We start from the raw sequence: 12,408 nt of genomic DNA, 5'->3' as shown, positions 1-12,408 counted from the left end.
TGGGCCCTGAACCTCAGCAACTGCAGCACTTGGGAGAGCGGGCCCTGCACTTCCCCTGGCCCTGGTGCTATGGATGCAGGTGCTGGCCCATGCAATTGTGAGTACAGGAGAACTGGTCCAGCTCCTTGCTGTCTGCTGCAGTGGGTAAGCTAGCCAGGGCAGTGCTGGCCAACTCGCCCTGGTGTGTCAATGAAGGAAAGCTAGTGGGCTGACCAACCCAAATATTGCCCAAGGCTAGAACTAGGGCTATGAGTTGACCCGCCCCAGCATCCACCCCATCTGTGATCTGCTAGAGCATGAGAAAGGGCAGGTCCTGCTGATCCAAAGCTGCAGGAGCTCCATGACACAGGACAATGGCAGGATACCCAAAAGGAGTCCCAATGAGAGCCCAGACTCAAGGGTGCAGCAGAAGCCAGAGGCCTCGAACCAGACCAATGACTCAGTGCAATGAACACTTACAAGTAAAGATGTATGGTGGAAAGAGTACACTGTGTGACTCTGTGACATACTACAGGTCCACACCAAGGCTTTTTTTTTTCTTTTTTGTATGTTTGTTTCTTTTAAATTTTATTTTTTTTTGGGGGGGGGGATTGCAAGGACAGAGGACAGATATGAAGGTTTGGGATCATTATGCATGGTGTGAAATCCATAAAGAATTAATTTAAAAAAAAAAAAAAAAAGCCAGGCTCCTCCTGTGGTCAGAGCCTCCTGAGGACTGGGGCCCATCCCAGTGGACCAGCCCATCCGGAATCTGCCTGTGTCCTAGTCCCACCTGGAACCACAGGAGGAGGTAAGCTTGGGCCTGTTTCCAGCCGGCCTTCCTGGGCCCTGCTCGGACCCTCCTGAGGCCTGGGGCCTGCACACCCACAGGGTAGTGGACCTGCCGGTGGAGAATCTGCCAGTGTCCTGGTCCCACCTCCACCCATGGGAGGAGCCCACCTTCTGGTTCCCTGCTCGGCGCCACCTGAGGACTAGGGACTATGCACGAGGTAGCCCATCCCAGGGGACCAGCCTATCCAGAGTCTGCCAGCACACTAGTCCTGCCACCACCCACTGGAAGAGGAGAGCCATCAAAGTATTGGGCCTGCTTGCACTCACCGGAAGAGAACCTTGGGCCTGTACCCACCAGGAGAGGGAGAGACCCCACCGGTAAGAACTGGAAGAAGGGATGGGTAGACGACAGTGTAAGAACACAGTCAACAACAGAAAGATCAATATGACACCCCCAGAGTCTAGGGACTCCACACCAGCAAGACCTGAACATCCCAACACAGATGAAGCAGAAGAGAACGACCGTAAAAACAACTTCATGAAGATGATAGAGACCCTAAAAAAAGAAATGAAAAAAACATCCCTTAAAGAAACAAAGAAATAACAAACCAAAAAATGCAAGAAATCAACAAATCTCTTAAAGAAAGCAAAGAAATCCAAAAAAACAAAAACAAACAAACAAAAACAAACAAAAAAAAATCAAACAGATGAAGGAAATAATTCAAACAGTTCGTGACCTGAGAACAGAAATAAAGACAATAAAGAAAACACAAACTGGGGGAATGCTGGAAATAGAAAAACTGGGTAAATGATTAGGAACTACAGGTGCAAGCATAACCAACAGAATATAAGGGATGGAAGAGAGAATCTCAGGCACTGAAGATAAACTAGAGGAAATAGATTCATCGACCAAAGAAAATCTTAAGTCCAACAAACCCCTAACATAAATATCCAGGAAATATGGGACACTGTGAAAAGGCCAAATCTAAATAATACGAATAGAAGAAGGTAAAGAAGCCCAGCTCAAAGGTGCAAAATATTTATTCAACAAAATCATGTAAGAAAACTTTCTCAACCTAAAGAAAGACATGCCAATGAAAGTACAAGAAGCTTACAGAACACCAAATAGAGTGGACCAAAAAAAAAAAAAAAAAAAAAAAAAAAAAAAAAATCCCTCATCACATAATAATCAAAACACCAAACATATAGAATAAGGAAAGAATATAAGAGCAGCAAAGGAAACAGGCCAAGAAACATATAAAGGCAAACCTATCAGAATTACACCTGACTTCTCCATAGAAACTCTGAAGACCAGAAGGTCCTGGATAGATATTCAACCAACACTAAGAGACCACAGATGCCAGCCCAGACTACTATACCCAGCAAAGCTTTCAATCACTATAGATGGAGAAACCAAGATATTCCATGACAAAACCAGATTTAAACAGTACATATCAACTAATCCAGACCTACAGAAAGTTCTGGAAGGAAAACTCCAACCCAAGGAAGTTAACTACACCCACAAAAACATAGGCAATAGATAATCCCACTTTACCAACAGCCAAAAGAAAATTTGGAGGAGTCCACACATAATACCACAACCAACAACAACCCAAAACAAACAAGAATTAACAATAATGGTCATTAATATCCCTCAATATTAATGCTCTTAACTCTTTTCTAAAAAGACACAAGCTAACAGAATGAATACAAAGACAGAATCCATCCTTCTGCTGCATACAAGAAATACACCTCAACTTCAAAGACAGATGTTACTCAGAGTTAAGGATTGGGAAAAGATTTTCCAATCAAATGGACTTAAGAAACAAGTGGGTGTAGCAATACTTATATCTAACAAATTAGACTTCAAACTAAAAATCAAAAGAGATGAAGAAGGTCATTTCTTATTAATCACAGGAGAAACCCATCAAGATGAAGTCTCAATTCTGAACATCTATCCCCAATTCAAAGGCACCCACATTCATAAAAGAAACTATTAAAACTCAAATCTCACATAAAACCTCACACGCTTATAGTAGGAGATTTCAATACCCCACTCTCACCACTAGACATGACCACCAGACATAAGCTTAACAAAGGAACTAACAGAAGTTATGGCCCAAATGGGTTTAACAGATATCTATAGAACATCCCATCCAAACACAAGAAAATATATACCTTCTTCTCAGCGCCACATGGAACCTTCTCTAAAATCGACCACATACTTGGAAACATAGCAAACCATAACAGATACAATAAATAAATAAATAAATAAATAAATAAATAAAATTGGAATAACCTCCTGTATTTTATTGGACCACCATGCCTTAAAATTAGAATTAAACAACACAAATTGCAGAAACCCTACAACTTGAACAATGCACAATTGCACCATTCCTGGGTCAAGGAATAAAGAAATTAAAGACTTCCTAGAATTCAATGAGAATGAAGACGCAACACACCCAAACTTATGGGACACTTTGAAAGCATACTCTTTTTATATTGGTTGTACCCATAAAGGTTTGGATATCCAAGAACTTGTTTGTTGTAGTTCTCAGTGCTCAGGACTGAGACCAGGGCCTCCAGCATCTAGGCAAGAGCTCTATCACTGAGCTTCCCAGTTCCCGAGAGGGTTGCTTTAATGTTCAATCTAAGATGTTCTTTTTATAACATGTTTTAGCTATAAAGGTCCCAAAGACTTAGTAAGCAGCAGCAAAATGACACTCCTGTGACCATGTGACACATGGTGGTGACCTGTCTATGGTTAGTCTGGAGGGTTTCACACACTCAATTACAGCCTCTACTTCTATCACTGTCTAGCATGTGACTGTCTCTACAAATGACTGTGTGCAAAGGAGGTGAGGTTGAGGTTAACTGTTACTTCCCTTCTTTTTCAAGCAAGAGCACAGAAAGACTCAGCACTGCTTCTACTTGCAAATGTTGAACACTCTTCTACCAAGAGCTACAAATTATGTAACCCCAACAGTACACCCTGGTGTCCAGGATGCTAACTGCCTCTCCGTAAGGAAGATTACTAATTATGACAAAGCAAGGCCTGTGTGGGGCACAGCTGAAGATGCTTAGAGTTCACGGTCTCCAACTCCTGACAGTTCTGACTGGGGGCATTCTCATCCCAGTTCACAGTCACGTAGGGACTGCACTGTACCACCCTTTGAAACCGTTACAGTGCAGAACCTGGCTGCTTCCTTTCCATCCATCCATCCAGATTGTTCCCATGCATGCTAGGAATCTGAGAGAGCACAGCTAGTGCCAGAAGTCCTTCTAATTCAGCACTTTATCAGTCAAAAAAGCAACAGAAAGACTAACATACTTCACAGGGAAAAGCTAATGGCTTCCTTGAAATTGTAATTTGTTTTAAAATGAAGAACGAAAACAGGTTTTCGGACCTTTTAGGGTTGGTTTTAGCAAAGTGTCTTTAATTTATGTTTCTACATTTACAAATATGTCTCATTCAAATGCCACCCTACTTTAGATATGATCTAAGTTTTGCTTTTTGGATTTTTGTTTTTTTTTGAGACAGGGTCTCACTATATGGCCCCGGCTTGCCTGGATTTCACTTCTGTAGATCAGGGTGACCTCAAACTCACAGAGACCCACCTGCTTCTGCCCCCTGAGTGCTGGGATTAAAGGCGTGCATCTGCCACCACACCTGGAGGAAGTTTTTAACTATGAAAATTTAAATCAAGAAACATTAATATCAACTTTAAGGACTCAAAAGCACACCTCAGGACTGATTTCTCCTAAAGATTACAAGTGATAACCATTGGTCACTGTGTTATTTTAAGGCATCTGTCATCATATGCCTTGGCATATTAGAGAGATGATATGGACTCACCAACAACATACAAACAACCATGGAGTTCACTGACGCCATTGCCTGCTCTTCGCTGACCCATCTCCTTCACTTCTATCCACTTATCCAGATGGGGATGATACCTTTCCACACTGGACAAGGAGGCCACTCCATCATTGCCACCCACTGCATAAACATGGTTCTGGAGGAAGGGAAACAGGCATCATATTGTAAAGGTTTATCCACAACCAAACAGCTGAGCAGAATGTAGGGAAGCCAGTGTTTCGTGAGCAGTCCGGCATATAATCAACCCAGTAGCAGCCGATGTCAATTAGGCCACGTTGACAGTGGATGCAATTGGTGCCTCTCCATGGGAAGTGGCTGTATAACTTACCACTAAAGCCACAGAGCCAACGCCTCCACGGGGAGTGTTCATTGGTGCCACTGTACTCCACTGGTCAGATTCGATGTCATATCTCTCCACATCACTGAAGCAGGTATTGTCATCTAACCCTCCAATTGCATATATTGGGCCCCCCAAGGAGGCCAACGCAATTCCTCGCCTGCAAAAAAGCAGTAATTCATGCTTTAGCATCTGAGCTTGTTTCAGGAAAACGAAGAAATCTGTATCAATGTGAACCACTTCTGTGGATAATCATCAAAGTATGGCTTTCCTCCAGTGTTTCAAAGTGTGTTAACATTCCTGAGCAGGTGTGCAGGTCCCATAACTCAGTACAGTGCTTGGCTTACACAGGCCACTGGAAACATGGGTCAAGCTCTGCTTTTCTTTCTTTTATTCACTTTTTTTTTTTTTTCAGAGCCTTGCATCTATCAGGAATGCATTATATCTCTGAGCTACAAGCTAAGCCTAAACTCATAACAAATAATAATACAAAACCCAACAAAACAGTATAAAAAAAACCCAAAGTGTTAAACTATCAAATAGACAGTTATATAATTGAGGAGTTAATGGGTTGATAAGAGAACAGTCTGCTGTGGATTCAAAAGGCCAACTCCAGTCCTTAATCCATGAACTTTCATTAAAACATTCACTTTTCTATAACACTTATTTATTTTTTTTCCTTTCAAAGGAAGACTTAGCCCCTACTAAAAGCTAACTCACTGTTAAATGTACAATAAAAAAACACACGTTATAGCCACCAAAGGTTGGGCTATTTATTCTAAACCAATAAGTAGCCTTAGAGGCCTCTGAGGACGAACCTTTCCCTTAAAGTTGGCTTTAGATCCCACCTCCCTTTTCCCTGGTAACACTGGAAAAGTAAACACCACCTTTGCCTCTCCTTAAGCTTCTTGGCCTGCAATGCTCTAGTCCCAGTGGACACATGTAATACGACAAATAAAAGGACCCTGTACATATATTGGGGTTCAATCTGAAGATCATGGAAGCAAAGCAGTCAAGCCACCAGAGAGCTCTTACCTCTACCAAGGGGCAATCCTGTTCTCAATGTGGCTGGAGAATGAATGTCTTATACTGAGACCTTGCTCCTGTCTTATATACTTTTCATGAATCCTGGAATTAAAGGCGTGTGAACCCAAGTGCTGAGATCACCTTGGTGTGAGTTGTTGCTTTTAGGACTGGATCAATTTTGTGTAGTCAGTGTGGCCTTGGACTCACAGAGATTCCTCTACCTCTATTCTGAGTCCTAGGATTAAAGGTGTGCACCACCACCTCCTAGCTTCTGGCATCTGGGATTTAAGGTGTGTACCTGGCTTCTATGACTTGTGGGTGATTTTGCTTTTCTGAATCCTCAGTCAAGCTTTAATAAATAATAACTAATATATCAAAATGGATACCCAACATTCAACTACTGTCACACAGCATGTTCTTGGCTGTATTTCCAACTGGCTAGTCTTTCCTTTGTAGCCTTGGCAATTTTTCTTTTGTTTACAGCATTCAACTTTGTTCATTCCTGCATATACTTTATTTCCAAATTATAAACATATATTTCTGTATAAACAGATTATATTAATTGTAAAACATACATCTAAAGTAAAAGTTTAAAAGTTGACAGAAGCCAGGCAGTGGTGGCACATGTCTTTAATCCCAGCATTCGGAAGATAGAAGCAGGCGGATCTCTGAGTTCAAGACCAGCCTGGTCTATAGAAGCTAGTTCCAGGACAGCATCCAAAGCCACAGAGAAACCCTGTCTCAAAAACCCAGAAAGTTGACAGAGACCAGCAACAGAGCAGCTGTCATCACATGGAGAGCACAACATAAGCAGCAATATGATTGTAGTCTCCCTGAGTTCTCTTCAGTTCTCTGAATGTGGGCAACTGTAGTGTGAACACTATCCTATCCCTTTAGTATAGGACACTGTAGTGTGAACACTCTATCCCATCCCTTTAGTGTAGGACACTGTAGTGTGAACACTCTATCCCATCCCATTAGTGTAGGACACTGTAGTGTGAACACTCTATCCCATCCCTTTAGTGTGGGACACTGTAGTGTGAACACTCTATCCCATCCCTTTAGTGTAGGACACTAGTGTGAACACTATCCCATCCCATTAGTGTAGGACACTGTAGTGTGAACACTCTATTCCATCCCTTTAGTGTAGGACACTGTAGTGTGAACACTCTATCCCATCCCTTTAGTGTGGGACACTGTAGTGTGAACACTATATCCCATCCCTTTAATGCAGGACACTGTAGTGTGAATACTCTATCCCATCCCTTTAATGTAGGACACTAGTGTGGACACTCTATCCCATCCCTTTAATGCAGGACACTAATGTAAACACTCCATTTCTTTCCTTTAAAGTCTAAGCACAAACCAACTATTTTACTCTGCACAAAACATCCAACCCAATCTCCTATCATGTAGTCCTGCTATAACTGATATATTTTAGGCTTTAATATAAACCCTCGTTTGACACTTTTTAGTGGGTTATTTGGTCTGCTTGGTTTTGCTACTGCTGCTGCTGGCCGTCACTTTGAGGTGCTGGAGAATTCCAGTAAGGACCGAAGGCATGTTAGGTAAGCACTTTGTCACAGAGCTATGTCCCCAAGCCTATTGCCTTCCTGAATCCTGTTTTGGTGACGTAATTTTAGTTGCTCTATCATCTTAGAATGTTGGAAATTACTATTCAAATTATTAATAAAAATTTACAAAAGGCTCAAATACTGAATCATGTAATTAACAATTTCCCCTTTAGACAATGAAAATATAGTTCAATTTATTATAGGTGAGAACTTAATAAATCTTAAAATCAGTAAGGAAAACAGAAATAGAGAGTGTATTTTGCTAAGATAATAATAACCCTTAGTCCTAGTGAGTATCATATTTAAGAGAAACATTACATGCATTTTGATTAAGGTCAGGAACAAGACAAAAATATGTTTCAAGTTCTATTCATACAGTATCAAATTACCAGCTAATAAAAGAGGTATGTGAAACAAATTAGAAACCTAAGAATGTATGGGTAGCGGCTGGAGGGATGGCTCAGTGGTCCAGAGCTCTTGCTGCTCCTGCAGAGGACTGGAGTTTGATTTCTTCCAGTCCTGTTAACTTGCTCACAGACAAGGGTAACTCTAGCTCCAGGGGACGTGAGGCCCTCTCTGGCCTCAGTGGGCACTTGATTGCATGCATGTACACACACGGACATGCACATGCACACACACACACACACACACACACAAAATATCTGTAAAGAAAAATGGGATTGGGAAACTGGCAAAAGCTGAAAGTACTACATCAATGCTCATTTTTGACATTGTACCAGAGCTGAGATGTTAAGGGACAGGAACCTGGGGGGAAGATAAATGGATACACCTTGGCATGACTGGAACTTCAAGCTAGGAAATTCTTTATTCTAGAGGGCTGCCCTCCTAGGAAATTCTTTATTCTAGAGGGCTGCCCTCCAACACTGGAGGACGTTTAGCAGTATCAATGACCGCTTCCTAAGAGATACTAGTAGTAACTGTCTGGCAAAGGAGGAAATATGACCTTCAGTTGAGAATACCTGATACTTGTAACTCTACATTTTCTTGCATAGCAAGTGTGAGGCCTGCCTGCTCGACATGAGATCCAGGGGCTGTGGAAGTGACTCAGCAGGTAAAGGCACTTGCCACTGGGCTTGATAACCTGCTTTTGACCCCCTGGAACCCATGATAGAAGGAAAACCTAACCCTGTGAGCTCTTCCTGACCTCCACATGTACACCTCTGATGCAGGCAATAAATAAATAAATAAATGCAAAAAGAATTTGAAATAAAATTAAACAAAACAAATACACACACACACACACACACACAAAGGAATGCTACCTATTTACAACTTTTCTGGAAAAACAGTAACAACAACAAAAACAAAAACAAACAAAAAACTAAAGTCATTTCAAACAAGAAGTTTGGAAAAGAGCAGCAAGGCAAGACTGTGGCTACTCTACCCAAAACTTACTCTACCCAAAACTAAGACAAGTCCATTTAAAACAATTCCAAACTGTGTGAGTGTGTGCACATGCACACATGTGTACAGGTGCTGGAGGAGTCCACAAGAGGGTATCACACCCTCTTGAAGCTGGGGTTACTGGTGGTTGTGAGCTGCTCAGTGTAGTTGCTGCAAACAGAACTCAGGGAGAGCAGCATGCATCTTAACCACTGAACCATCTTTCCACACCCTTATGATTCCATTCATTTAAAAAAAAGATTTATTTTATGTGCATTGGTGTTTTGCCTACATAGATGTCTGTGTGAAGGTGTTGGATCCTCTAGAACTGGAGTTATAGAAAGATGTGAGCTGCCATGTGGATGCTGGGAATTGAACCCAGGTCCTCTGGAAGAGCAGCTAGTGCTCTTAACCACTGAGTCATCTCTCCAGACCCCTATTCCATTCTTAAATACAAAAAAAAAAAAAAAAAAAAAAACGTGACAAAGCATTGCTTTGGATGCCTTGGCATAATGGGCTTGAGAAGGATACGTTTCTAAAAATAGAAAAAAATCCTTCAAAATAAGATGTTTCAGTATTTGTTCCTTTTAACTTAACACTATCAATTCACAAGGAAGCTGCATGGTGACCTACCTCTTGGTATTCATTGATGCCTTCATCATCCATTTATTAGTGAGAGGATCAAACATTTCCATGCTACCTAAGTGTTCATTCCCATCATGCCCGCCCACTGCATACACTTTACCTGTCAAATAAAGAAGTATTTATTTGATTCCCAAGTGATAATAGTATTATTTACATATAAACAATACATAACTAGAATGTCATAATAAATTAATTTTTAACATTATTTTCTGTTCAACGTTGAATTGGTATCATCAGTAGGAAGTGAAAATCAGTGTAGATTTTCACTAAACATACCCTTGTCTGGGAAGCTATAATGCTTTCAAATGCCATTCTTCGGTTTCATGATTTTTTATTACATAGTAAATAAAATCATTAATTCTGCCTTCAAAACAGGTCAATAAAATGGAAAAGGGCTAGTAACATAAGGAAAATACCAAAGTGTTAATACAAAATAATCAATCTTCCTCTGAGTAAAAAAAACGAAACAAAACAGAAAAAAAAAAGAATACAGAAAGTAAGAAGGCTGTGGTCTGTCACTGAACTATATCCCCAGGAGCAGCCTCGGTGTCTTCCTGCACTGTTCAGTTACAGGAACTAGATTTAAAATCATTACTAGATTTAAATCATTACCTCTTCTGGACTCTTCTTGCAACAGGTACACATAGGATGCACATACACACATGCAAACAGATAGTCACACACAAAATAAAAATAGCTGGGCAGTGGTGGTGCATACCTTTAGTCCCAGCACTTGGGAGGCAGAGGCAGGTAGATCTCTGTAAGTTCAAGGCCAGCCTGGTCTACAGAGTGTGTCCAGAACAGCTGGCTATATAGAGAAACTCTGCCTCAGGAAACTGAAACTAATTAAATAAATATTTTTTAAAATCTCTTAAAATAGTTAAAAATAACTTAGGAGCTGGGATTGCACCTCAGCTGGCAGAGTTCTTGCCCAGAACTGTGTAAACTACATGTGGTGGTTCACATCTGTGATTCCAGCCTGTGAGAGGAAGCAGCAGGAGGATCAGAAGTTCAAGGTCAGCCTCAGGTGCATAGTGAGTTCCAGGACACAAGGGACTGTCTCTTGAAAAAAATTTTAATAAAAACTAAAACTGATTTAGAACTAAAATATTTATTATAATCGATCCTAGAACATTTCATACATAAGCCACATGATCTACCACTGAGACACATTCCCAGCCGTTGGCAATTTGAAACAGGGTCTTGACATGTAGGTCAGGCTGGCCTGGAACTAAACTCCTGCTGTCTTGGTCTCCAAATGCTGGGATTATAATGCCCAGCCATAAGAATTTTGCTTTTCAGCTGCTCATTTTTAAATTTATATACCAACATGATAATTTATATACCAATTTGCTAATGTATGTACCAGTATGCTAATTTCCACACCAACATGCCAAGCGTCTGTGGAAAGAGGCAAGAAAATGATCACTACTCAAACATTTCATCAATTACTTTACAATGAATATCTTTCCTTACAAAAAGAAAGTCTCAAAGCTCATGTAATTAAGAAAATTACCTTCCACAGAGATCACACCCACATGTCGCCTTCGGCTATTCATTTCAGGTCCAAAGAACCAACTGTTTTTGTTGATAGAATAGCATTCAATACTTCGGAAGGGGTCACCAGATCCACCTCGGCCACCCACACAGAACAGTACACCTGAAGGCAAAACCACAGACACACATCAGAACCATGCTTTTAAAGCTTTACTTTTAATTAATGTGGAAAACCACTGTCAAATTCTGAGTAGTGTTTTTTTTGTTTTGTTTTGTTTTGTTTTGTTTTGAGGATGAGTTATGAAATCTAATCTTTTTGCCACCTTTCCTTGAACTCTTCCAAGAACATGATTCATCAGCTACCTATCCTTTTTTATAGTCTCACTCACTACAAGTGTCAGAATCAATAACTTATTTTGCTTTAGGGAGAAGGACGAGTATATTCATATACGGCCACTGCAAAGCCAGCCGTCTGCCTCAGTCACCACTAATGTTAAATACATTCATTTCTTGTTTGGAAACGTCCTTCCTTTGGTGCCAGGTCTCCTTCCTGTTTCCACAGTCCAACCACTGCCTACTCTCCACTTTTTACATGCTTAGGAGAGGTTCCACTGTGTTAAACTGCCTGTATCATTGTATCTTCAACTAACATGCCTAACCTGAGGCCTACAGAACCCCCAAGACCCAGTATGTCCAGAGCATCTCCTTCCTTCTGACATGTCCCACCTGTCCCTATCAAGCTGCCACTGCCTGGGTGCAGGTATCCACTGGCTATGGCTCAGTTGTGAGATGTAGCCTTTCCTCTCTTAGAAGCCTTTTGCTTTCAGACTGCCAACAGAATTGTGATGATCTGAATGAGAATGGCCCCCATAGGCCCATAGGGAGTGGCACTATTAGGAGGTGTGGCCTTGTTGGAAGATGTGTGTCACTGGGGGGATGGGCTTTGAGGTTTCAAATGTTCAAGCCAGATCCACTGTGTCATTCTCTGTGCTGCATGTGGATCTGGATGTAGAATTCCAGCTACTTCTCCAGCACCACGTCTGCCTGTGTGCCGCCATGCTCCTGGCCATGACACCATGGGCTAAACTGCTATGGAATGATCCTTCTGTATACCGTGAATATGTGCTGCTCTCATTGGTTGATAATAAAAGCTAAATTGGCCTGTAGTCAAGCAGAATAAAGGTAGGCAGGAAAGCCAAATGGAGAGAGGGAGATAAAAAGAACCTCTGAGCTATGAGCCAGCCCCTGTTAAATGTTCCCTTTATTGAGTTGCC

The 12,408-nt window shown here is 41.3% G+C and overlaps 1 protein-coding gene across 2 annotated transcripts in view; it reads right to left on the bottom strand.

The window, feature by feature from the left end:
* Klhl8 (kelch like family member 8) overlaps positions 1-12,408 on the bottom strand; it is a 45,608-nt gene that overhangs the window by 1,703 nt on the left and 31,497 nt on the right. For both annotated transcript variants that reach the window (XM_051198155.1, XM_051198154.1), the window contains exons 5-8: positions 11,154-11,297; positions 9,626-9,737; positions 4,980-5,148; positions 4,628-4,787 (exon numbers count right to left, since the gene is read on the bottom strand). In XM_051198155.1, coding sequence (XP_051054112.1) covers positions 4,628-4,787; positions 4,980-5,148; positions 9,626-9,737; positions 11,154-11,297 — 585 coding nt within the window. The remainder of the gene's footprint in view (positions 1-4,627; positions 4,788-4,979; positions 5,149-9,625; positions 9,738-11,153; positions 11,298-12,408) is intronic.

Source organism: Phodopus roborovskii, unplaced genomic scaffold (genome assembly GCF_943737965.1).
Source record: "Phodopus roborovskii unplaced genomic scaffold, PHOROB, whole genome shotgun sequence".
Classification (NCBI taxonomy): Eukaryota; Metazoa; Chordata; class Mammalia; order Rodentia; family Cricetidae; genus Phodopus; species Phodopus roborovskii.
This window is presented reverse-complemented; position numbering and strand designations above follow the sequence as displayed.